This window comes from Chiloscyllium plagiosum, unplaced genomic scaffold, assembly GCF_037043375.1.
Source record: "Chiloscyllium plagiosum isolate Xiang-an unplaced genomic scaffold, Cpla_swu_hap1 HiC_scaffold_16, whole genome shotgun sequence".
In the NCBI taxonomy this organism is placed as follows: Eukaryota; Metazoa; Chordata; class Chondrichthyes; order Orectolobiformes; family Hemiscylliidae; genus Chiloscyllium; species Chiloscyllium plagiosum.
In genome coordinates, this window is record NW_028270154.1 from 34175076 (window position 1) to 34201490 (window position 26415).

The 26415-nt window shown below is 40.3% G+C and overlaps 1 protein-coding gene across 1 annotated transcript; it reads left to right on the forward strand.

Annotated features, from left to right (window-relative positions):
• LOC122556582 (cytochrome P450 2U1-like) lies at positions 1–26415 on the forward strand. Its single transcript, XM_043703430.2, has 5 exons — positions 1–475; positions 14846–15481; positions 18129–18290; positions 19891–20058; positions 21959–26415. Exons 1-5 carry the CDS (start codon positions 1–3, stop codon positions 22135–22137), a joined length of 1620 nt encoding a protein of 539 aa, XP_043559365.2. The 3' UTR covers positions 22138–26415.

The window sequence follows — 26415 nt, forward strand, 5'->3', positions numbered from 1 at the left end:
ATGGCGGCGGGTCCGCGTCCTGAAGCTGCTCATTCCCCGGGGTCCGGTCAGTGTCCGGGATTTGGCCAGACCCCCGGGGCCGGTCAGTGTCCGGGATTCGGCCAGACCCCGGGGGCCGGTCAGTACATGACGCCTGTCCTCCTGGGGTTTGCTGTTCTCTTGCTGAGCCGCTACCTCCTGAAGCGCAGGGTCCGGGAGCGGTGCAAGCTCCCCCCTGGACCAACCTGCTGGCCGCTGATCGGCTCGCTGATCTGTTTGGCTCGGAGACCTGGCTCCCGGAGCCAGCTCCCACCGCATCTGTACCTCACCGCCCTCGGCAAGACCTATGGAGAAATTTGCAGACTGTACCTGGGCAGACGGCTCATGATAATCCTCAATGGCTTCCAGATGGTCAGAGATGCACTGCAGCATAACGCCGAGGTGTTCTCCGATAGACCCACCATCCCTCTTATCACCATCATAACCAAGCGTAAAGGTTAGAGATACAGAGGGCATCGATTGGGCAGATGGTGGCATTGTACTAATGTCACTGGACTAGTGATTCCAGAGATTTGGATCTAGGAATATGAGTTCCCATCCGCAATGAAATTTGAATTCAATTTATCTGCAATTTAAAAAAAAAAGAATTTGGGAAAAAACTTAACCACCAGGAAATTTGATGTGATGCAAGTTGCTGTAGTCTTACCTGACTGTAGAGTTGCCCTCTCATTAGAAAGAGATGACTGGTGGAGTTTTAACCTGAAGACTACTACCCCTCAGGCAAGGGAAGAGGTTGAGAAATTGAGGCCTTCATGGTAACCTCAGCTGGTGAACAAATTGAACCCATACTATTAGCTCACAACTGAGCTAAACTGATGCAATTACAATGGTCTGACCAGCCTGAACCATGATGATGAGACTTACATGACTGAGAGTGCAACTAAGGAACTCCTATTTGAGGAGAGAGACAGGACAGTTGGTTATGTGGGAGAGCAGCGAGTTAATAGGAGTGGGAGCGCTCATTGATTAAATATTAAAATGTGCATTAAGTGCAGAAAAGCTGGAAATAAGTCCAGGAGCATTAGTGGAGAGAAAAGTAAAGTCCACTTTTCAGAACTGGAAAAAAACAAGCTGTGATGAGACAGGAAAAGGAGTGAGGGGCAAAGAAAAGAACAATGCAGAAGGATCAAAAAGGCAAAGATGGAGACTAACTGATATGTGAATGATGGTGCAGAGTAAAGATGTGATAATTAAAGAAACAAAAGATGGGTATGAAGGAGCTGTTAATGGCAGAATTATTTACAACAACGCTGTGAAAAATACACAGTGACATTGAATCTAATCTGAAATTGCTGAACAGAAATGCGTGAAAATTGAGTACCCATCAAGGTACTCACATGATGTGGAGATTAGATTACTTACAGTGTGGAAACAGGCCCTTCAGCCCAACAAGTCCACAGTGACCCTCTGAAGAGCAATCCACCCAGACCCATTCCCCTACACCTAATACTACAGGCAATTTAGCAAGGCCAATTCACCTAACTTGCACATTTTTGGACTGTGGGAGGAAACCAGAGCACCTGGAGGAAACCCACACAGACATGGGGAGAATGTGCAAACTCCACACAGACAGTTGCCTGAGGTGGGAATTGAAGCCATGTCTCTGGCACTATGAGGCAGCAGTGCTAACCACTGTGCCACCTATATTGAACACCTAATATCACCTGTGAATAAAGTAAATACAATGAAATCTTACAAAATATTTTTCAATGGGTATGATATAAAGAGGTGAAATTTGATGAAACAGAAATGGTCCATTTTCCTCTAATGATTTGTTAACAAAGTTACATTTTGATGAAAAATGGCATTTTTAAATCTGCATGATTTTATTTTCTGTATAGTTAGTTTCCAAAAAAAATCAAAAATTTCACCCCATAGCCAGTTATGTAATTTTAAAAGTTTTATTATATCATTACAAAATACAGATAATAGATTAATGTTTTATGAATTGACATCTTCATTGCCAACTGAATTGGACCTCCCCAGATAATTATGCAATTATTTTTATACTGCATGCGTTTTGATTATTAGCTCTTAAGGAAATCTTAAAGTAAGAAAGTGAAGCACGAGAGAAATTCAAAATGAGTTCAAAACAATAAAGGAAACTGAATGAGAAATATTCATTGGCATGTTGCAAGACTTGATCATCTTCTCTACAAGGTCAGATTTTTATTTTGACTTTGCAGTCATAGGGCGGTACTCAGTGAAATGTCAAGGACTTCCTAACTAGGAAAGGCAGTAATTGGAAAGATGTAAAACTTATAATGGCATTCATGCACCTCTATTTGTATAACACAAGAAGTCTGAAATGAAAATAGAAATTCCAGAAGTGTGGAATTCCACAGCTACCTGCCAATTCTGAAATGATCATCAAATAATTGGAGCATGAACTACTATACACTTTAACTAGATAGAATCGAACAGTGAAACTTGGAGATGAAGAGACAACAAAAGCAAAGTTCTCCATAAGGTAAAAAGCATAGAAAAGGCCCCTTCCTATAACCAAAATTCCTAAACTGTAGAAAAAGAAAAAAAATTCCATTAGCGTCCTTCCAAACCTGAAGAGGAAAGCATTTTGCACCACCACATGCTGCAAAACTATTGGTGGTTTCCTGAAAAATCAAAATTGAAAAAGTAGCATTGTATAAAATCACAGGGTAATTTACAGAGCAGATTAGAATCAATTTCTTGTGAAATTAAATTCGGTAATGACTTGATGTAATAATCGTTTGAAGAGAGTACTGTGGGGGCAGATTTTAGTCATATCTGGAACCATTGCTTCATACATAGACACAGCAGTCACAAGTCTTGTTACTGCTTAGCCTGATTGCTGAGCATGGCTTCTGTAAAGGCTAACTCTCCTTCCATGGTTCGGTAAAAGAGTGCAAGGTGCTTTGTTTCACTGTGTTGTAACTTAGATCAAATGAACATTTGGGAGAGGGTGAAGATATAGAGATGGTGCAAAAGTGTGATACGATTGAGTAAGGTAACTGCAAAGATGAGGGAGAAGCTGGCAGAGTTGATTGGAAGGGGAGCAGGGAAAAATATAGAATAGTGGAGCAGCAATGGCAGGAGTGACTGGGAGTAATTCGAGAGGTACAGCAGAAAGTCATCCCAAGGAAAAAGAAATGTACTAAGGGGAGGGTGAGGCAACCAAGGCTGATGAGTACAATGTGGTAAAGAGCAGTGGGAAGCCACAGGATTGGGAAGCATTTTACCAGCAGAGGGCAACAGGGGCAGGGGCAGCGGTAGTAGGTGTTGATAAAATATGTGGGTAAGCTAGCTAGTAATATAAGAAGACAGCAAAAGTTTGTTTTGATATATAAAGGTAAAAGAGAGAGGCCAGAGTGGACACTGAAAAATGAGGGTGGAGGTGGCAGTGGGGAGCAAAGAAATGACAGAGGAACTGAAAATATGTTTTGCATCAGTCTTCACAAAGGAAGACACCAGTAGCATACCAGAACTTTGAGAGCATTGGGAGGGCAGAGAGGAGAGTAGTGGCTATCATTAAGGATGAAGGCGGATAAGTCACCTGGACTGGATGGGCCAAGGTTGGAGTGTTTGAGCTATAGGGAGAGGCTGAATGGGCTGGGGCTGCTTTCCCAGGCATGTCAGAGCTGAGGGGTGACTTGTAGATGTTTATAAAATCATAAGGGGCATGGATAGGTAAATAGACAAGTTCTTTCCAGAATAGAGGACATAGATTTAGGGTGAGAGAGGGATTAAAGATTTAAGAGGGATCTAAGGGGCAATGTTTTCACACAGTGGGTGATGCATGTATGGACTAAGCTGTCAGAGGGAGTGATGGAGGCTGGTACAATTAGAACATTTAAAAGGCACCTTGATGAGTATATGAATAGAAAGGATTTGGAGGTATACGGGCCAAGTGCTGGCAAATGCGATTAGATTAATTTAGGATATCTGGTTGGCATGGACAGGTTAGACCAAAGGATCTGTTTCCGTGATATACATCTCTATGACGAAATCCCAGGGCTCTGAAGAAGCTGAGGAGATTGTGGAGGCATTGGTGGTGATCTTTCAGGAATGACTGGACGCACGGAGGGTCGCATATGATTGGAAGATGACTAATATAACACCCCTGTTTAAGAAGGAAGGGAGCAGAGGTGAGAAATTATAGTCTGGTTAGTCCAACTTCAATCGGTGGTAAGATTTTAAAATCCATTTTTAAGGATGAGATTGTGGAGCACTTGGAAGCACATGGTAAAATAGGACAGAGTCAACATGGCTTCATCAAGGGGAGGTCATTGCTGACAAATCTGTTCAAATTCTTTGAGGAGGTAATTCTTTGAATAAGTTAGAAAAGGTAGAGCCAGGGGAGTGATCTGTTTGGATTTCCAGAAGACTTTTGACAAGGTGCTACATAGGAGGCTTATAGCTCTTATAAGAGCACATAGTGTTAAGGGCAAGGTACTGGCATGGGGAGAGGATTGGCTGACTGGCAGAAGGCAGAGAGTGGGGTTAAAGGAGTCTGTTTCTGAATGGCAACCAGTGATTAAGTGGACATCTGCAGGGGTCAGAGTTGGGGCCTCAAATATTCATGTTATACGTTAACAATCTGGACGAAGGAATTGATGACATTGCTGTTTAGTTTGCAGATGACACAAAGATAGGTGGAGGGAACGTGGTGTTGAGGCAGTGGGGAGGCTGCAGAAGGACTTGGACAGGCCGACGAAATACAATATGAGAAAGTGTGAGGTTGTGCTGGTAGGAAAAATAGAAGTGTAGTATATTTTCTAAATGGGGAAAGGCTTCAGAAATTTGAAGCACTAAATAGACTTAGTCCTACTTCAGAATTCACTTAAAGTTAGCAGTTAGGAAGACAAACACAATGTTAGCATTCACTTTGAGAGGGCTAGAATGCAAGAGCAAGAATGTATTGCTGAGGCTTTTGGAATATTGGGAACAGTTTTGTGCCCCAAATCTATCCAAGGATGTGTGGCCAGGGAGGAGGTCCTCAGGGAGTTGACAAGAATGATCCTGGGGAGGAAGAGCTTTTCATATGAGAAGTGGTTGAGGACTCTGCATACGTACTCAGGAGAGTGTAGGAGGATAACTGGTGGGGGAGGTGGAATCTCATTGGAACTTGTGGAATACTGAAAAGCCTGGATAGAGTAGAAGTGGAGATGTTTCCACTAGTAGAGGCTAGGACCAGAGGGCACAACCTCAGAGTGAAGGACGACCCTTCAGAACTGAGATGAGGAGAAATTTCTTCAGGCAGAGGGTGGCGCATCTGTGGAACTCATTGCCACAGAGAGTTGTGGAGGCCAAGACATAAATTGTCTTTAATACAGAGTTAGAAAGGTTCTTGATTTGTAAGGAGATCAACGGTGACAGGCAGAAGGCAGAAGGATGGGATTAAGAAATGTATCAGCAATGATCATATGGCAGAGCATATTCAGCAGGCTGAATGGCCTAATTCTGCTTCTAGCTCTTATGGTCTTAAGTGTTTGAAATAATGTAATATTTTGTTGATTGTTGAGTTGTTTTGTCCTGTAGTGGTACATCTTAAATATACCGTGCTACACAATGAAGTATTAATTCATAAACTATGTTCTAATTTGCAATCCTAACAAAAAGTCTATTTCCTTCAGCAGATTGAGATTCCTACTAAATCCAAGAAGTACTTGGCTAGCCAGCATGGAGCTTGATAGTGTAATTTTGTTTGACAATTTCGGCAGTATTATGAGGGTGCTGCATAGTTGGACTTGTCATCTACTGTTTGAGCATAACATCCTTTCTGTATTCATTAATAGAGGTTGCATAGAGCAATGTGACAAGAGAGCAGAAGACCTGTACCTTATATTCAAGACTATATTTCTATAGATAGCACACAGTAAATGTTGGAACTGTTGAAACATAAGCAGAAAATGATGGAAGTAGGTCAGGCAACTTCTATAGAGAGAAAAATAAACTTTTTGTTTTAGCTTGGTGACCTTTCATTCAATATATATTTGAATATAGGCTGGAGACAATGAGGTCTGCAGATGCTGGACATCAGAGTTGAGAGTGTGTTGCTTGAAAAGCACAGCAGGTCAGGCAGCATCCAAAGAGCAGGAAAATCGACGTTTCGGGCTGGAGCCCTTCATCAGGAATGAAGTATATATGAGTATTTATGGAGAGTTGGGATGAATTGTTCCTTGTTGCACAACAAAAGAATAAAAGAGGTAGGCAGCCTCTAGCAGTTCCTTTATGGAATTGTCTGTAACATTGCTTTAGACCCTGAAAACCTGACTGATACTCTGCCCAGTTTTTTTTATTCATTTGTGTGTTGTGGGTATCACTAGCTGGCCAGTATTTATCACCCGTCCCTAGTTGCCCTTGAGAAGGTGGTGGTGAGCTGCCTTCTTCACCCGCTGTAGTCCACGTGTGGGTTGACGCACAATGCCATTAAGAAGGAAATTCCAGGATTTTCACCCAGTGACAATGAAGGAACAGTGACATATTTCCAAGTCAGGTTGGTGAGTGGCTTGGAGGGGATCTTGAAGGTTCCCATATATCTTCTGCCATGTCCTTCTAGATGGAAGTGGTCATGGTGCTTTGGTGAATTTCTGCAGTGCTTCTTGTAGTTAGTACACACTGCTGCTACTGAGCATCGGTGCTGAAGGGAGTGGATGCTTGTGGATGTAGCTGCTTTGTCCTGGATGGTGTCAAGCTTCTTGAGTGTTATTGGGGCTGCACGCTTCTAGGCAAGTGTGGAGTATTCCATCACACTCCTGACTTGTGCCTTGTGGAGGGTGGGCAATCTTTGAGGAGTCAGGAGGTGAGTTACACATTGCAGTATTCCTCGCCTCTGACTTGCTCTTGTAGCCACTGTGTTGATGTGATGAGTCCAGCTGAGCTTCTGGTAATGATAATCTCCAGGATGTTGATAGTGGGGAGTTCAGTGATCATAACTCTACTGAATGTCAAGTGGCGGTGGTTTGATTGTCTCTTATTGGTGATGGTCATAACCTGGCATTTGTGTTGCGCTAATGTTACTTGTCACTTGTCAGCCCAAGCCTGGATATTGTCCAGATCTCATTCCATTTGAACAAGGACTGCTTCAGTATTTGAGGAGTTGTGAATGGTGCTGAACATTGTGCACTAATTGGCAAACGTCCGCATCCTGTCCTTATGATGGTGGGAAGGTCATTGATGAAGCAGCTGAAGATGGTTGGGCCTAGGACACTACCTTGAGGAACTTCCTGTAGCAATGTCTTAGAGCTGAGATAACTGACCTCCAACAAGCATGTCTGTATTCTGAAATGTCATTTATGACTCGAATGACCAGAGAGTTTGCCCCTGATAAAAAATTGATTCCAGTTTTGCTGGGGCTCCTTGATGCTACACTTGGTTGAATGCAACCTTGATGTCAAGGGCTTTTGCTCTCACCTAACCTCTGGAATTCAACTCTTTTGTCCATGTTTGAACCAAGGCTGTAATGAGGTCAGGAGCTATGGCCTTGACAGAACCAAAACTGAGCAGGTATGTGCTGAGCAAGTGCTGCTTGATAGCAGTGTTGATGACACCTTCCATCTCTTAACTGATGATCAAGAGTGTTGGAGCAGTAATTGGCCAGATTAGATTTGTCCTGCTTTTTATGTACAGGAAATAGATGTCTAAGTTTCAACATTATTGGGTAGATACCAATGGTGTAACTTTACTGGAACAGCTTGGTTAGGGGAGCAACAAGTTCTGAAGCTCAAGGCTTTAGTAATATTGCCGGAGTGTTTTCAGAGCCCATAGCCTTTGCTATCCAGTGTCTCCAGCAGTTTCTTGATACCAAGTTGGCTGAAGATTGGTATCTGTGATGCTGGGGACCAGTGGAGGAGGCCAAGATGCATCATCCACTTGGCACTTCTAGCTGAAGATTGCTGTGAAAGCTTGATGTGCTGGACTCTTCTATCACTCAGGATGGGGATATTTCTGCAGCCTCCTCTTCCAGTGAGTTGTTTAATCGTCCTCCACCATTCACAAGTGGATATGGCAGGATTGCAGAGCTGAGATCTGATCCGAGAGATCACCTAGCTCCCTCAGTCACTTGCTGCCAATGCTGTTTGATAGTGTTCTTTAAGTATAGCCTTAAGCCAAGTATTTGGACCTTCATTTTCATAATTAAAAATCACACAACACCAGGTTATATTCCAACAGGTTTATTTGGAAGCACTAGCTTTCGGAGCACTTCTCCTTAAGGTAGTTAGTTTTCATAGTTAAGGTGCATATTTTAGTTAGGTACACTGAACAATTGGAAGTTGCTGGCTTCAAGTTTCAAAGCCCATAAGACATAGGAATAGAAATTAGGCCATTCAGCCCATCGAGTCTACTCTGCCATTCAATCATGGCTGATGAGTTTCTCAATTTCGTTCTCTAGCTTTCTTCCTGTAACCCTTGATCCCCTTGACAATGAAGAACCTATCTATCTCTGTCTTAAATATACTCAATGACCTAAACTTCACAGCCTTCTGTGGCAGTGAATTCCATAGATTCACTCTTTGGCTGAAGAGGTGTCTCCTTATCTCCATTCTACTCTAAGGCAGTGCCCTCAGGTCGTAGTCTCTTCTACCAATGAAAACATCTTCCCAACATCCACTCTGTCCAGGCCATTCCATATTCTGTGAGTTTCAATTAGCTTATGTAGTTTCCCATGGATTGTAGACACAAGAAATATTTTGCTTGAAAAATGTGAAGTATGGAGCGATTTTAGCCTGCTTTTTCCCAGCATTTTTTACAATAATTTTGGGAATACTGTCCCTTATAAAAATAATCAGAGAGTAAAAGTTTGGCAACAATCACCTCTGATCTCATGTGCAATCTTTAATAGATATCAGCATTGTGCTTAATGTAAGTTCATTTGTCTGAACACCTTCCATTTCTGCCCATTAATGTGTTATTCACTTGTATCTGAACTCACATTGCGTGGTGTAAAGTGAGTTCACCTTATATAAGGTCCCTGGATCAAAAGTAATTAATCCTTGTTGATAGTGAGTTTTGTAGCTCATGTTGAGGTTCTGGATGTAAGTTTGCTCACTGAGCTGAAAGGTTCATGATGATGTTACCTAGTATGATGACAAACATCTGAAAATGAACCTTCCAGCTCACCGAGCAAACTTACATCCAGATCCTTGTTGATATTGGTTGTGGGCAATTGCAACCCCTTTCTGCTGAAAAGAAGGACATCAAGTGTGGTTATCTCCGGTTTGCTTCCAATTCCTTGGGCTGGAGGGGACAGGAACAGGGAGATAATGGACTTGAATGTATGGCTGGGGAACTGGTGCAGGAAGCAAGGATTTAAATTCTTGGATCACTGGGGTATGTTTAGCGGTAAGGATAAGTTATACAAGAGGGACGGGTTGCACCTTAATAGGTGGGGGACCAGCATTCTGGCAGGTAGGTTTGCCACTGCAACACAGCTACGTTTAAACTAAATAGCGGGGGGGAGGGGACAAACTGGAAGTTTAAGAAGGAAGCTAAAGGGAAAGTTAGAACGAGAGAAGTCAAGAAAGACAATGGAATCAATGGAGCAGGAAACTCAAAAAAGGATCATGCCGTAAGATCAAGTGAAATAGGAATTGATAGGAAGGGTGGGGGGAGTAACAAATTAAAAATATTATATATGAATGCACGATGCATTAGAAATAAGGTGGATGAGCTTGAGGCTCATTTGAAAATTGGCAATTACGATCTTGTTGGGATAACTGAGACGTGGCTTCAAGTGGACAGGGCCTGGGAAATGAATATTCAAGGCTATACGTGCTATCGTAAGGACAGACTGACTGGCAGAGGGGGTGGGGTGGCCTTGTTGGTAAGGAATGATATTCAGTCCCTTGCGCGGGGGGACCTAGAATCAAGGGACGTAGAGTCAGTATGGATAGAGCTGAGATATTCTAAGGGTAGAAAGACCCTAATGGGAGTTATCTACAAGCCCCCAAACAGTAGCCTGGATGTAGTGTGTAAGTTGAATAAGGAACTAAAATTGGCCTGGCGCAAAGATATTACTACAGTTGTTATGGGGGACTTCAACATGCACATAGACTGGGAGAATCAGGATGGTGCTGGACCCCAAGAAAGGGAGTTTGTGGAGTGCCTCCGAGATGGATTCTTAGAACAGCTGGTGCTGGAGCCTACCAGGGAGAAAGCAATTCTGGATCTGGTGTTGTGCAATGAACCGGATTTGACCAGGGACCTCAAAGTAAAGGAGCCATTAGGAGGTAGTGACCATAAGACAATAAGTTTTAATCTGCAGTTTGAAAGGGAGAGGGTACAATTGGAAGTGACAATATTTCAGTTGAATAAGGGGAACTATGGAGCTATGAGGGAGGAGCTGGCCAAAGTTCAATGGTGCAATATTCTAGTAGGGATGGCAATGGAACAACAATGGCAGGTATTTCTGGGTATAATGCAGAAGATGCAGGATCAGTTCATTCCAAAAAGGAAGAAAGATCCTAAGGGGAGGCAGGAGTGGCCATGGCTGACGAGGGAAGTTAAGGACCATATAAGGACAAAAGGGAAAAAAGTATAACATAGCAAAGATGAGTGGGAAAATCGGAGGACAGGGAAGCTTTTAAAGAACAACAGAGAATAACTAAAAAGGAAATACTCAAAGAAAAAATAAGGTACGAAGGTAAACTGGCCAAAAATATAAAGGAGGATAGTAAAGACTTTTATAGGTATGTGAAAAGAAAAAAAATGGTTAAGACTAAAATTGGGCCCATGAAGACAGAAACGGGTGAATTTATTATGGGGAACAACGAAATGGCAGAAGAGTTGAATTGGTACTTTAGATCTGTCTTCACTGGGGAAGACACGAGCAATCTCCCAGATGTAATAGTGGCTGAAGGACTTGAACTGAAGGGAATTTATATTAGGCAGGAAATGGTGTTGGAGAGACTGTTAGGTCTGAAGGTTGATAAATCCCTGGGACCTGATGGTCTGCATCCCAGGATACTAAAGGAGGTGGCTGTAGAAATCGTGGATGCATTGGTGATCATTTTCCAATGTTCTATAGATTCAGGATCAGTTCCTGCAGATTGGAGGGTTGCTAATGTTGTCCACCTTTTAAGAAAGGAGGGAGCGAGAAAACAGAGAATTATAGACCAGTTAGTCTGACCTCAGTGGTGTGAAAAATGCTGGAGTCAGTTATAAAGGACGAAATTATGACACGTCTGGATAGCAGTAACAGGATAGGTCAGAGTCAGCATGGATTTATGAAGGGCAAATCATACTTGACTAATCTTCTGGAATTTTTTGAGGATGTAACTCTGAAAATGGACAAGGGAGATCCAGTGGATGTAGTATACCTGGACTTTTAGAAAGCCTTTGATACCATGTGCCCACATGGGGCACATGGTATTAGGGGCAAAATACTGATATGGATTGAAAATTGGTTGGCTGACAGGTAACAAAGAGTAGTGATAAACGGCTCCCTTTTGGAATGGCAGGCGGTGACCAGTGGTGTGCCTCAGGGATCAGTGCTGGGACCGCAGCTTTTTACAATGTACACTAATGATATAGATGAAGGTATTAAAAGTAATATTAGCAAATTTGCTGATGACACAAAGCTGGGTGGCAGGGTGAAATGTGAGGAGGATGTTAGGGGAATACAGGGTGACCTGGACAGGCTAGATGAGTGGACGGATGCGTGGCAGATGCAGTTTAATGTGGATAAATGTGTGGTTATCCACTTTGGTGGCAAGAACAGAAAGGCAGATTACTACCTAAATAGAGTCAAGTTAGGTAAAGGGGCATACAATGAGATCTAGGTGTTCTTGTACACCAGTCAATGCAGGCAAGCATGCAGGTACAGCAGGCAGTGAAGAAAGCTAATAGCATGCTGGCCTTCATAACAAGAAAAATTGAGTATAGAAGCAAAGAGGTCCTTCTGCAGCTGTACAGGGCCCTGGTGAGACCGCACCTGGAATATTGTTCGCAGTTTTGGTCTCCAAATTTGAGGAAAGACATTCTGGCTATTGAGGGAGTGCAGCGTAGGTTCACGAGGTCAGTTCCTGGAATGGTGGGACTATCTTAAGCTGAAAGATTGGAGCGACTGGGCTTGTATACGCTTGAGTTTAGAAGTCTGAGAGGGGATCTGATTGAGATATATAAGATTATTAAAGGATTGGACACTCTGGAGGCAGGAAGCATGTTGTTGCTGATGGATGAGTCCCGAACCAGAGAACAGTTTAAAAATAAGGGGTAGGCCACTTAGAACAGAGTTGACGAGAAACTTCTTCATCCAGAGAGTGGTGGGTGTATGAAATACTCTGCCCCAGAAGACCATGGAGGCCAAGTCTCTGGATACTTTCAAGAAAGAGTTGGATAGAGCTCTTAAAGATAGTGGAATCAAGGGTTACGGGGATAAGGCAGGAACAGGATACTGATTGAGGATGATCAGCCATGATCATAATGAATGGTGGTGCTGGCTCGAAGGGCAGAATGGCCTACTTCTGCACCTATTGTCTATTTGAGAATTTTTTTTGTTGCACTTCAGCACTACGCTCCTGATCTTTGGCATCTGATGTGGAGGGATGCAGGCAGATCAGAGGACCTCCTCATGGGTTTGCTGCTGGGCCTGGTCAGGCAGGCTATTAACAGGTCCAGGCAGAGTGGGCTATGGAGGGGGTCATATTGGAGGGGCGATTGTCTGCCCCTCTTCTGCAGTCACATACGTGCCCAGGTGTCATTGGAGAAGGAGCACGCAGTGTTCACCAATGTTTTCGATGACCTTAGAGAGGTGAGTACCGTGGGGACTGCAGTGCTTTGTCTCCCCCTCCAATCCCATTTTAATTTATTCCCTTCCCACTCTCTCTAACCACCACCACCACTCCTCTTCCCCCACACTCACTTTTGATGATTTGCATTGCCCATAATGGGATTTGCACGTAAACTTCTAATTGGCTGCATGGTTGATTATTGATGATGGTCAATACTAATAAGCAAAAAATTTGGTGGCGGTGGGAAAGCCATTCATTTGGGTGATAACACTTATAGATGTATAAAAAAAAATCAATCCTTGTTGGAGATATTCATTTCATGGTTCTTGTGTGGCATGAATCTTATTTGCCATTTAATTAGCCTAAGCCTGAATATTATCTAGCTCTTAATGCTAATGGACACTGACAGCTTCTTTCTGAAAAATTGGAGTGGAATAGCATGCTGGGCCCTGAGATAGTAAATGCAACTAGTATGATCCCTTCCATCACTTTGCTTGATAATTCTCTTTAATAGGATATTGATGTCATAGTTCCTAATTGCCTTCATGAAGGTGTTGGTGAGCCACCTTTTTAAACCATTGAATCCATCTGATGTAATATACCCACAATGCTGTTAGAAAGGGAATTCCAAACTTTTGACACAATGTCAGGAAAGTGATGGTGATATGCTTCCCAGTGAGAATGATGCCCGGTTTGGAAGAGAACTTGCAGGTGGTGGTGTTCCAATGTATCTGCCCCTTCGTTCTCCTAAGGGAGAAGTTTAAAGTTTTGAAAGGTGCTGTCAAAAGTGCCTAAATGAGTTGCTGCAGTGCGTCTTGTTTATGGTATGTGTTAGGCCAGTGATTCACAGTAGATTGATAAGATGGTAGTTTGCTGGATTAGATTTGTTGTGCTTTTTGTGAACACAACCAGGGATATAAAATAGTAAATGGTTAATTGATCAGTGTTGATCTTGCCATTAATTTTTATAATTAACATTTAAAATAGATCACAAAAATGCCGCAGAGAAATGAATTTTTTTAAAGGTGTTAGCAATGTTTGAGGATATTATGTGAAACAGTACTACAATTGTTGATTTATCCTGCAAATTTATCCAATGCTATTTTTCATTTTTAAAATATAACCTGCTACTGTTTAAAATGTTAATACAAATAATTTTCATAGTTTAAATTGACGTTTCTTTTAAATGAAATTTACATCCCTAGACATTACATAGCTGGGCAGTTTTGCACTTTGTTGGATAATGCTTGTGTAACTGCAATGGAACAGCTTAGCAAGAGGCATAGCAAGTTCTAAAGCAAAGATGTTCCAACATTAGATCCAAGATGTGGCTCGGTCTGATGACCTGTGCTGTATCTAGTACACTCACCACTTTGTGGTATTACATGGACGGAATTGAATTCGCTGAGGACCAGCTTCTGTGGTCAGAGAGTCCCCAGGAGGAAGTCATAATGAATTATTCAGTTCTCAGTATCTTTGCCCATTACTGGAATTATAATGAATCTGAAGCTGTAGGTGTACCAGAAAAATCTGTTGCATTGCATAGTCATGGAAATCACTTTTTGATTCATGGTGTTGGGAAGGTTATAAATCTTCCCAGCTTGTGAATTGGCTCTTCCTAAGTCATAAGTTAATGTTTTCTCTAGTTCTGCTGGTAAGCAATTAAAGTATATTCAATGGTAAAATCATGTAATCAAATATTATTATAAAGATGTGATGCAAGCATTCTTAATGGACTCATAGTCAGCTTTTGTGCCCATTTGAAGAGCTGTTTTACCATTTCAGGTAGGACATCCCTGGGTTAATGTAAAGTATCACTTGAATATTAATTACCAATTGCTGGCAATAATCTTATTCATAATGTCACTAAGGAAGAACCTCTTCACAAAACATCTCTTCCCATTTTCTCTTTAAATAACAGCTTTAAAGCAATCTTCCCAAATCTTCTCAAAACTCGCTAAGCTTTAAAGCAATATGAAATGGCACAAGGATAGTGAGCAGTAGACAAGTATTGGGTTTAACATATTTTGGGTAATTAATCACTTAGATTGCAAATGCTGTTCAGAGTAATAACGTACTTGTATAATTATTTTCAGGAATAGTTTTTGCTCCATATGGCTTGGTCTGGAAGCAACAAAGAAAGTTTTCCCTCTCGACCCTGAGACACTTTGGTTTCGGGAAACTTGATCTGGAGCCAAAAATCATAGAGGAACTGCAGTTTGTGAAGTCAGAGTTTTCCAATGCTATTGGGACAGCCTTCTCTCCTTCTCATGTCATTCACAATGCTGTGTCTAACATCATTTGCTCAATGTGCTTTGGGAAACGGTTTGACTATGATGATGAAGAGTTTAGAACCATGCTGAATCTAATTGTCCGAGGAATGAAATTAGCATCAAACAGCTCAGCAATGCTCATCAATGTAATTCCTTTACTTCAGTATTTACCTTTGGGATCCTTCAAGGAGGTTGCCCAAACAGTAAAAGATGTAACTGCGTTCCTGAAAAACATCATCGATCAGCACCAAAAGACTATGGACCCTGAAAACCCACGTGATTTTGTTGATTTTTATCTGAAAGAAATTGACTATCAAAGACATAAAAAGCAAAATACAAGCTTCAGTGAAGATTATTTATTTTACATAATTGGGGATCTCTTTGTAGCAGGGACAGACACGACATCCAACACACTGTTGTGGGCTATTCTGTTTATGGCTGCTCATCCAGAAATTCAAGGTAATTAACTCATCTGTACATATGAGAGATCATTTGGAAAGGGTTTATCAATATTACTGAGTCAGAAGATCTTGTATATTACGTGCTAGTAATAACGTAATTCATTTCAATATAAGAAACTTCCCCACTTTTTTTCCCCAGTATGATGATTCTGTTTGAAGGATTTAAGTGTCCAAAGGTGGTACAATGCATTTCACTAATTGCTCTACACCACGTCATCAAACTCTGAAGACAAATCTTAAAATGGAAATTTGGTATTTCTTCATGACAGGAAAAGAACAGTGAGAGAATAAACCAAGGACTAACTGCTCAATATTTGTTATTGGCTTACTCAAAAGTGCCAAAATGACACCAGCATCCATCGATGGGGAACTCCAGAAGGATAAAACTATATTTTTCAAGGACACATATTCTAGGAATCCCAGTTTAGATTTACCTAACCCATGAAAGGAAAGCTTGAGAAATATATAGCTCTCGCCTAAACAGTACACTTAAACTAAAGAATGCAGCAAATTTCCTCCATCCAAATAAAACAGGGATTTCTTTTGTCTATGGGTGCAGCGGGTAATGCCTGTTTTGAGCCAAGAACTATGTGGTTGATTCCCAATCTAGGACTTGACCACAGAAACTGTTTCATGGCAGAGTCAAACAGGTTAATTGACCTTGTAACCTGCAAATAGCTCTCAAGCTATAGACTCTGATTTCTGGCTAGCAATCAAGTAAAACCAAACTATTTGCCTCATGTTCCTAGATGCAAGAAGTCTTCTCAGTCTAAGAAATCAAGTACAAGACTTGTGAAGCCCAGTTTTCTAAATAAAATATTTGAAGGAGAATCTTTCAGAAGCAGACTGATAAGAAATCAGAGAGAGCTGTCAAGCTTTGGAAACTTGTGATTGGATAGAATAGAATAGAATAGTAATTTATTGTCACTTGTATTTTGTACAAAGAAAATGTAGTGAAAAGTGTTTAAGTCACCATACCACATTACTTTTATTAATAACAGAAGGCATAGAAAAGAAAACATTTTTAAAAAATTAACAGAAAGTCCATTTTAGTTCAATTCATGGCTCCTGCGTTAAGGAAAAGACAGTACTGCTGCTGAAAGGCAACGAAATTGCTGTCAAAAAAGGCTGCCTTGCTTGGCTGCTGCAATGCTGGGCTGCAAGACTCTGCAGAATGCTGAATCCATTCCAAGGACCCACCTCATCGCTAATCTTGGGCCAGTAGATGTCGCTGAGAGGAGTCCTAGACTGCTGGATGCTGGGCCGAAACCACCTCATCCTGAAGCCGTCACTAACTGGACGAATGGAATCCTGCTGCTGAAGATGCTGAAGCAGACCACCATTGGATGCAGTAGCCACAAAGAACTGCCATCACAGCATAATCGCAGAACTGCAGTGATTTGTTGAGCAATTTTACCCAACAATGTTGCATTTATTGATATGAACAGTTTCAGAAGCTTACATTTTTAAAGAACAAATGTAATTCCCTCAATGTTCCTACAATCGCCAAATGAAAGGAAACAACCTTTGTTGTCCTTATCTAAATTCCAGAGTTGTTTGTCAAGCTATTTTAGTTGTCAAAAGTAGAGAAGCTTTGTAGAATGTACTCTTAAATCATCATGACATTCTGCCCTGGCAAGATCATGAATTATACCATTGCTGTCAATCTATTCTCATTCATACGAACTGCAACAGAAAACAAAGCACCTTCCAGACTCTGTATAGCCAAGTATTATAAGAACAGGAGTATGCCATTCATCCTGTCGAGCCTGATCCTCCATTTAGCATGATCCTGGCTGATTGAACACTTCAATGTCTTATATACGTATGACTCCCATAATCCTTTATGTCATTCATAATCAATGATTCACAACCCTGTGAGCAAAAAAGAATTCTCCTTATCCTAACTGGCAAATCCTTATTTTTAAATTTTGTCCTCTTGGTTCTAGACTCCCCAATCAGGGGAAATATCTCGCTTATCACTTTTAAGTAAATTGTAGGTTTCAGTATGATCACCTTTCATTCTTCTAAACGCTGGAGAAGACAGGCCCAAGATCTCTTTATAGGATAGTCGTACCATCCCAGGAAGCCAATGCAAGAATGACCCATGTTGTATCCCCATTCTGTTTTCTGTCTGTTAGTTAATATTTAATCCATGCCAGTACATTACCTCCTATCTCTGAAATTTCAATTTTGCTCATCAACCTGCCGAGAGCCTTCTGAGAATCCAAGTATACTGTGTCCATCAACTATCCTTTATCAATTTTGTTAGTAAGATCCTCAAAGAAACTTCAAGTTCATCAATCATGATTTACTATTTGCAAGTCCAAGCAAACAATGCCTAACCAGATCATTTTTATTCAAATGTCCATTTATCACGTTCTTTGTGATAGACTTACATTAGTAGTAGGGAAAATGGTAGAGTCACAGAGGTCTGTAGTTCTGTTTCTTGCTTACTCCTTTCTTGAATAGTGATGTGGCATTTGCTAGTTTCCATTCTGCAAAAATCATTTCAGAATCAATAAAACTTTGGAAGATGACCACCAATGCATTGACTACCTCTAGGCACCTTGTTCAACATAGTGGAGCTGTTAAAGAACTTACAATGCAAGCTGGCTGTAAAGATGTATTTCCTCTTTTTATAGAAAGGGTTCACAAAGAGATCAGCGCAGTTATAGGTGAGTCAAGACCTCCTTCCCTCAAAGACAAACTTCATATGCCTTTCACAGAAGCAACGATAATGGAAATTCAGCGCATGACTACGGTGGTCCCACTTGCCATTCCACATATGGCATCAGAAACTGTTGGTAAGGTTACAGCTGAATTAACAGTTATTAAAACAGGAAGATTTAGTCATGTGCTGTTAAAGGTATTCATGAAAAACCTGGTCAAATTTCATTTGATTATGTTTACACTGTACTTCTACATTATAAATTTGACAGAACTTGACTAGATATACAAAATGATTACATTATTGATTGTCTCAGTGTCTGGTTCTGATTCTAAATCCCATCCCCAATTACAGAAATTGGTGGGTGAGAGGTTAAATTAGGGATGTGACGACCTCTGTAACCCTGCTGCCTTATTGCTGTGTCCCTGTTTTATGGTACGACTTCAAGCTGGTGAGCCAGACCCTCCTACTGAAATGTAGGTGTGTTCTTTTTTATTAGATCTAATCTACATACTTAATATCACTGCCAGTTTAGCTGGAGGCCAGATGACATACTGAGAGAGAAAATAGGACCCCACAAGACAGGTTTTCAAATGGTTTCCTGTGGATTAGGAGAAGTCCTTCAGTCTTCCAGAAAGATACAGTGTTACTACAATGATTGAGGCCAGAGACCCTCCACAAACACTTGTAACTGCCAGGACTGTTTATTGGCTATGGCCTACTGGCGTCAAATTGTTTCTCCCACCTACCAGCCAGGTAGCAGGTCTGTCTGTTTAGGCTGGTGAAAATGGGAACAAGATGTTAAAAATGTTTAGAAATTAGAACAGTTTCTGTATGGAGGTAAATGATTAGCAATAGGCCTCAGGTGCATCATTATCTAGTCATTGCATTACGTAAAATGATATTGTATTGTTCTGTGTATAGATGGATGTCTTTGACTCATGCTCTTCCACCCAATACATCATGCACCGTTGTGTTGCTTCCGCTTTCCTGCTTCTTCTTTACTCACTTCTCTTGTGTAAATAATCACTTTCTCCCAAGTCCTCAAATATGCTTCAAAGTTCTAAGAAAAATGTACTATTACCACACAGCTCCCTTTGAACTATTTGAATCCCCTTACAAATAAGCCCAAGCGCCATAACTGCTCATTTAGCCAATGGTACAAAATCTGTGTTCTCTGTATCACATTCTCTTACAATCTTAAAATTCTGGGTGCATCACTTGTACAAGGAAGGTGGCAAACATATTTTAGCCTTTACATTTCCTTTGCCAGCCAACAGTTAAACTTTTCTGTAGTACTAGGTTTTGCTTATACGTAGTTAATATTAGACTTAAAAGACAGATATGACTTGGTTGCTTATTTGCAGTGCTATTAATGAGAGTCATGGATTAAATGGTTTGGGCCAGTACCTTTACACCCAGCAAGCTGCAGCATTCATTGAACTCTTGAAAACTACATCAATTGGCATGCAGCCATTTCCTAGCCAAATTTACAGGAACAGCCTATGAGGGTAGCAAAGGATAAATGGGAGTAGGGAAAAAGAATAAAATCTAAAAACCCTGTAAAATATTACAGAAAATATATATGCACTGAAACCAGAAATTTTAATTTATAAGTATATATAATGACAATCAGACGTGGAGATGGGGCTAAAATATTAAATGCATATTGGATTAAGGTTGTGATACTAATCCCTCTCGCTCGTGTATGATGTAAGTTTCATTTTTTTTTCCAGACTTTAAAGATTATACTATACCCAAAGGAAGCATGGTGGTTGCAAATCTGTGGTCTGTGCATAGAGATCCAAGCATGTGGGAACATCCTGATGAATTTAATCCTTCTCGCTTCTTGAGTGCAGATGGAAATATTGTGAAAAATGAAGCATTTATGCCATTTGGAATAGGTAGTTTTTTTTGTAAAATATTCCTCTTTAAACATGTTTTATATTTCTCCAATTTGAATTCACCGCCACTTGTCAGCTAAGGAGGTAGGTGGAAAATTCATCTGTAATTACCTGTGAGTGTTTGCTGCTCCGTTGGCTAAGAAGAGGCACAGAAAAAAGTAGACCAGTGAATCCTGCACCTTTATAACCTACTCTCTTCATTTGCAGTTCATACTGCCTTACACAATGAGACCCCTGAGCCACACCAGGTGATGTTTAATGCAGACTTAATGACAAAGACACAGATCGTTGCCTAAAGAGGCAGAATTCTGCCATGGCTTTTGCTTAAATTTCCATGCCTTTTGTCATCTGCAAACTTTGAAATTATGCCACCCAGATCTATGTCCAAGGGAGTGATCAAAAAGAGCAGAATTCTAATATTGTTTCCTGAGAAACACTACTGCATTTCTTTCTACAACCTTGAGGTAAATTGTACTACTGTCTCCGTTTTCTGTCTGTAAGCCAATGAATAAGTTTAAAGTTTCATTTTGAAATGTTCGATGATTTGTGGGTAATAATTACTTGGTTCTGTTGGGATGAAATGTCATTTTTCGAGGGACATCAGCTTTTATTAACAAATACTGACAATTTAAGTTAAAATTATTCTATGCACTTAACAGTAATACCACTAAGATGTGAATTCAAGACCCTTTTAATGGAATGCAGTATAAAACAATTCAATATCGAGGAATAAATTGAATTGTCAATCCAATGGAACATTCTAACATTGTTGTACTCAATGAACAGCTGTGTGTCTTTAAGATGATAGTGGGTTTCATTTAGTCATCAAGGAAAAATGTGAAACCAGGCTCTACAGCATATTGGCAATTCATTAATTCAGTACAGAACTCTACTCATAATCAGTTATATAACTATTCTTGTTTCCATTGCTGTGCCATTCTACAGTGAGAAGGGAAATATTATGTATTGCCATGGTTTCAATCCTCTTTTGTTCCAAAATGTTAGGGCTGAGAGGCTTTTTTCTTTCTCATCGAACAAGAGAGAGTAAGGATACATCGGGGCATGGAACATGCCCAGCTTTCCATACGTTAACTTGAGTATAGTTTTGTTACTCCTGGGGGATATATTTGAGCATAGGATATTTGCAGTATTATTTTATGATCCAAAGTCATCTCATTTTAGTAGAGTTGAGTCTTCCTGCCACTAATGTCTTCACTTCAGTTGTAATCGAACTGCCGGAAACTCTGTGATAAAATACCTTTGACAACATATTAGGCTTGATTTGTAGACACCAGCAAAGAAACATTCCTTACATTTGCACTTGCCCAAAGACTTTGTGAGCTTTTGCACTGGAGAATGCAGTTATTTGACAGCCAACGCAACATGGTGCACTCTATAGGAGATATGGGACCTATGACAGCAAGGCAAATTATGGTGAATCTCCTCAGCCAGTCAGATTGTTGAATCCTTACTATGACAAACAGCTGAATTAATAAATACATTAGAGTATTTAACTCAATGTCAGATCATGTACAGAAAATCACACAGTGGGTTAGAAAGAAATACGGTCCTAAGAAAAAGGAGAGACCAAAAAATTTTCAATAATTAAAATCTGACATTGAATTTCAACAGTTGTAAAAAATAAGTTTCAGTGTGAATGGAGTTGCTTGGCACTAATGAAAATGTGTTACACCTTTAAAAGTTCATTTGCTCTTGAATGGTCAAGAACATTTTTAATAGTGTGTTTAGTGAGTAGCTTCACTTGATAAAAGGCAGTGCTATTAGAGAAGGTTCAGCATAGAGATTGCATGGAACCATATTATAATGCAAATGTGACCAGGATTGATGCTGTGCTTTTAGAATACGAATATGTTCTACATTGATCTGTTTCTTTGATTAGGAAAACGGATCTGTATGGGAGAGCAGATGGCAAAGATGGAATTGTTCCTGATCTTCAGTACTCTCCTACAATCATTCTGCTTCAAACTTCCTGAAGGCACTGATGCACCAAACATGGCTGGCCAGTTTGGTCTAACATTATCTCCACATCCTTTTAAAATCATTCCTGTCATGCGATAAACAACTGGGTGAAGCAAGTCATGGTCTTCATAGAAGTTGCAATATAAGCCAAAGAAGACCCTCTCTCTTAACTGTCTCTTTGTATTATGGTCATTGGAACTCACTGACAGTTCAATGTTGACAGTTTGGTTTGCATAAGATGCCAGTTTCTAACTTAATATCTTTATTTGTGGTGTTGTGTGGCATTAAAGGCATTACATTGCTGCTTCCTCTAACAGAACAGTTAGAATCAACTCCAAAACACATTCAATCTCACTCCATGTTTATATGCTTTTGTTCCTCTACAGAATATGGTCCAATACTTGAACATGTATAATTTTTTTGCCACCTTGGATCTGATATTTCAACTTAAAGCATTCATGATTATTTTATTTTGTGCTTCACCCTTAAAGAATGACTACTATTTAAAATGAGCGTGTGAACAAACAAGGAAACAACTGTACTGTAATACTGTTTTATATCTTTATGAACGCGCTTGTCTTTCTTCATTTAATTGTTTGAGGAAAGATATAAGCTGTTGGAAATGAAGGTCATGTTGCTGAAGGATTATTTGTATTCTTTACTATGTTTACTGCTTTGGATTTCTCCAAAGGAAAAAAATATCTATTCTCTCTAGGAAAAGATTGCAGCAAATGGTTCACTTAGACAATGCTTTCTTCCTGACGAAGTCACTTATTATCATGGCTGAAAAACCTGTATATTCTGCGAAAGATATAATATGCACATCATGAAAGTAAAATTATGCTCAGTAAGACAGTTTTCAAAACATAGCCAAAGTTTTAAAAATTACATCTACAGTGTTCTGCACACTGATACGCCAGATACTAATCAGTCAATGAGTTAGCATTTGCATTCATGTCTACCAGAAGTATGCAGAGTTCACAGGTCATGTTGTTAATCAATGTGTAATGCTGGTTTTGTACGAGTACTGCCATTTTAAAATTCGCTACCGGCCTACAATCTCTCATCCTTCTCCAACTGAGCATGTAGTGAATGTTCTAAAGGGTCTCTTTATTCCTCTTCGTGCCGTATTATTTAAAAGGGTGATTGAATGCTGTCATGTTACTTGGGTGATTTTATAGCTGTTACAATTCGACACATTTTTCACTTGCATTTAAAGTTTCTGTATAAAGAATAAAGAACGGCACAGTACAGGAACAGGCCCTTTGGTCCACCACTTCTCTGTTGATATGTAACATCTTTCTAAATAAAGACCTTTTGCCTCTACATGGACTGAAGTCATACCATTAGGAAATAAGCCCTTTGGCCCAACTCATTCATTCCAACCAGGTTTCCTAAACTAAACTAGTCCCATTTGCCTGAATTTGACCATATCTCTCTAAACTTTTCCTGTTCATGCAACTATCCAAATGTCTTTTAGACATTGTAATTGTACCTGCCTCTACCATTTCCTCTGGTAACTCATTCAATATACTCACCACCCTCTGAAAAAATTGCCTCTCGAGTCTCTTAAATCTTTCCTGTCTCACCTGAAACCCATGCCCTTTAGTTTTGCGCTCCCCCATCCTGGGAAAATTACTTGGCTATTCATACTACCTATACTCACTTCTTAGGAATTTAAAAAGGAAAAGATTAGCTAGATAAAAGTCAGTCCATTATAGTTGCAATAGGAGAATTTATAGTACAGAAGAAAGAAATATTATCTATATTCACGGAGAGAGTTACAGAAAATTCCTTGAAAGTGAAGTTGCAGGTAGATAGGGTAGTGAAGAAGTGGGATGGGAGAGGGAGGATTAAGTCCATAGAAAAAATCATCTTATATATCTATAGCCCCTGATGGCTAAGTTGCCAGCAATTATCTCATCATTGCTAATATGACCTAAGGAGGTCAGGATATGCAGGTATGCTTTGCCCCCCTTCTTGTTAGTTCCAGCTGCCTTAAGTTGTGTGTCACTTGCAAGAGAGAAAGTCAAAAATCATATGACATCAGGTTATAAGCCAACAGGTTTATTAGAAATCACAAACCTTCAGAGCAATGCTCCTTCATCAGGTGCAATGAAAGTGGGAACACCGACACAGAGTTTATCGGCAGAGAGATTAAGAGATCACACAATTGGACACACTCAAGTGCACACACACACACAAATCTATGGGGCGAATCATTTTATCTAAGAAATTTGTTTATTTGCAGATACATTCTATTTTGTTCAAAAAAACAATTTGTAATCAAAGTCAGTATGGCATTTTATAAACGCTTGCTTTCGGAACAAGACCCACTTGATTAAAACTCAGAGACAGATTCTGAATGAGGCGGCACACCTACAATTTAGTGTCTGACCAGAGATGTCACCTTTTATATCTCTGCCTGATTGAAGTTTGGAAACTTAGGCAGACACTGATGAAACCTGTAATTATCTCAGTGCAGTGACTTGAAACAGATTCTGAATTTTCATCTTAATCAACAAAACTTGCATCTCCTTTCTAACACAGTTCTTCATCAGCCATTTTAGGTTTGTTCACTCCACTTACACCAATTGTCTGATCCTTTGATCTCTCTGCCTATAGACTTTGTGTCAGTGTGCCCTCTCTCACTGCATCTGATGAAGGAGTATTGCTCAGAAAGCTTGTGATTTCTAATAAACCTGTCGGATTGTAACCTGGTGTCGTGTGATTTTTGACATTGTCCGTTACAGTCCAACACTGTCACCTCCACATCATTGCATTAGAGAAGGCGGAGTATCGATGAGTATCATCAAATAATATGGTAGTGGCTATTGATAAGCTGCCAATGTTTGCAAGCTTTGAGATGTGGGTTTGAGGTTTGTAGCATTAAGTGAGGGTGAATTGTGCCATAGACAAGTTATACCCAACTCCTGATGGACATTGTTGATAGCTGAGTGATAAGGATGTGGTGATCCTGAGCATTGGTTGAAGCTGGTGGTGTGAGGTTATTGAACTTCTTGTGTACAAAGTTAAAAATCGCACAACACCAGGTTATAGTCCAACAGGTTTAATTGGAAGCACTAGCTTTCAGATTAAACGTGTTGGACTAAACCTGGTGTTGTGTGATTTTTAACTTTGTACACTCCAGTCCAACACCGGCATCTCCAAATCAGAACTTCTTGTGGTACTGCTTCCACATTGCTCAGGCTGTATGTCTCAGATTGACTTGCATAACTAGTTGTTCCCTGCACTGATAATCTTGGATAACTCATCACTTCTCCACCTAGATCTCCATCATAATATCTAAAACTGGTTCAGTCTTTCTTATATTCAACCATTGGTCTGAGACAACTGCAGAATGCCTCAAGCACCTGCTGCAACCACAATGCATTTCCATTTAAGGTTCCATATGCTAGCCTTAAGCAGAACAAGTTACAGATAATATCGGGCCTCATGCTGCCTGCATTCCACTCAACACGCCTGAGTTATTGCTGTGTTGTAATCTCTGCAACCGTTTTTTGGGCCGAACCAATTTATACCCCCATGCTTTATATTTGGTGCCAAAATTAAATCCATTAACACCCAAAATTATAAAATTGTGTGGCAATATTAATCAACCACCTATAAGCCTGCTGCAGATGTAGAATTTTTAAAACATTAAGTTAAAAGGGCTTGTTATTTAAAAAAAAAGGTAATACTTCAGGTGAGATAGATTTGTCCCAAATTCATATAATTCAGGTCTTGTGGTACAGTGGTGGCATTCCTACCCCTGGGTCAGGAGGTCCGGTTTCAAATTCCACCTGTTCCAGAGTTGTGTAATATCATCTTTGAACGGGTTGATAAGACAAATATATATAGGTTTAATTCAGGTCTCTTTAGGTGCAGTGGTAGTGTTATTAAGTCTTAACCAGGATGCCTGGGTTCAATTCCCACCTGTTGCCAAGGTGTGTAACAACATCTCTGAACAGGCTAAGTAGGAAATACCATAGGTGTAAAGAAGAGCTCATGTAGTGCAGTTGTAAGTGTCCACACCTCTAAACCAGGAGGTCTGGAGTCAGGTCCCACTTGCTCCAGTGGTGTGTAATCACAGCACTGAACAGGATGCTGAGCAATAAAATGTATAGTTGTAACCTTTAATTTGAAATGGGTCTTTGCACTTGTAATTAGCTTAAATCTTGGAACATTTTATTGAATCCTTGACAATTGCATTTTAATAGGTTGATGTTGGAGTTTAGTGCAAGCTATTGAATAATAAAATATTTCCTGTATGCACTGTTAATGGCCCTTGTCATTTTTGGAGTAGATGTATTATTTTTGATCTTAAGATGCAGATTTTTCTCAAGAATATTTTAATAAATCAAATGTGTAAATTGA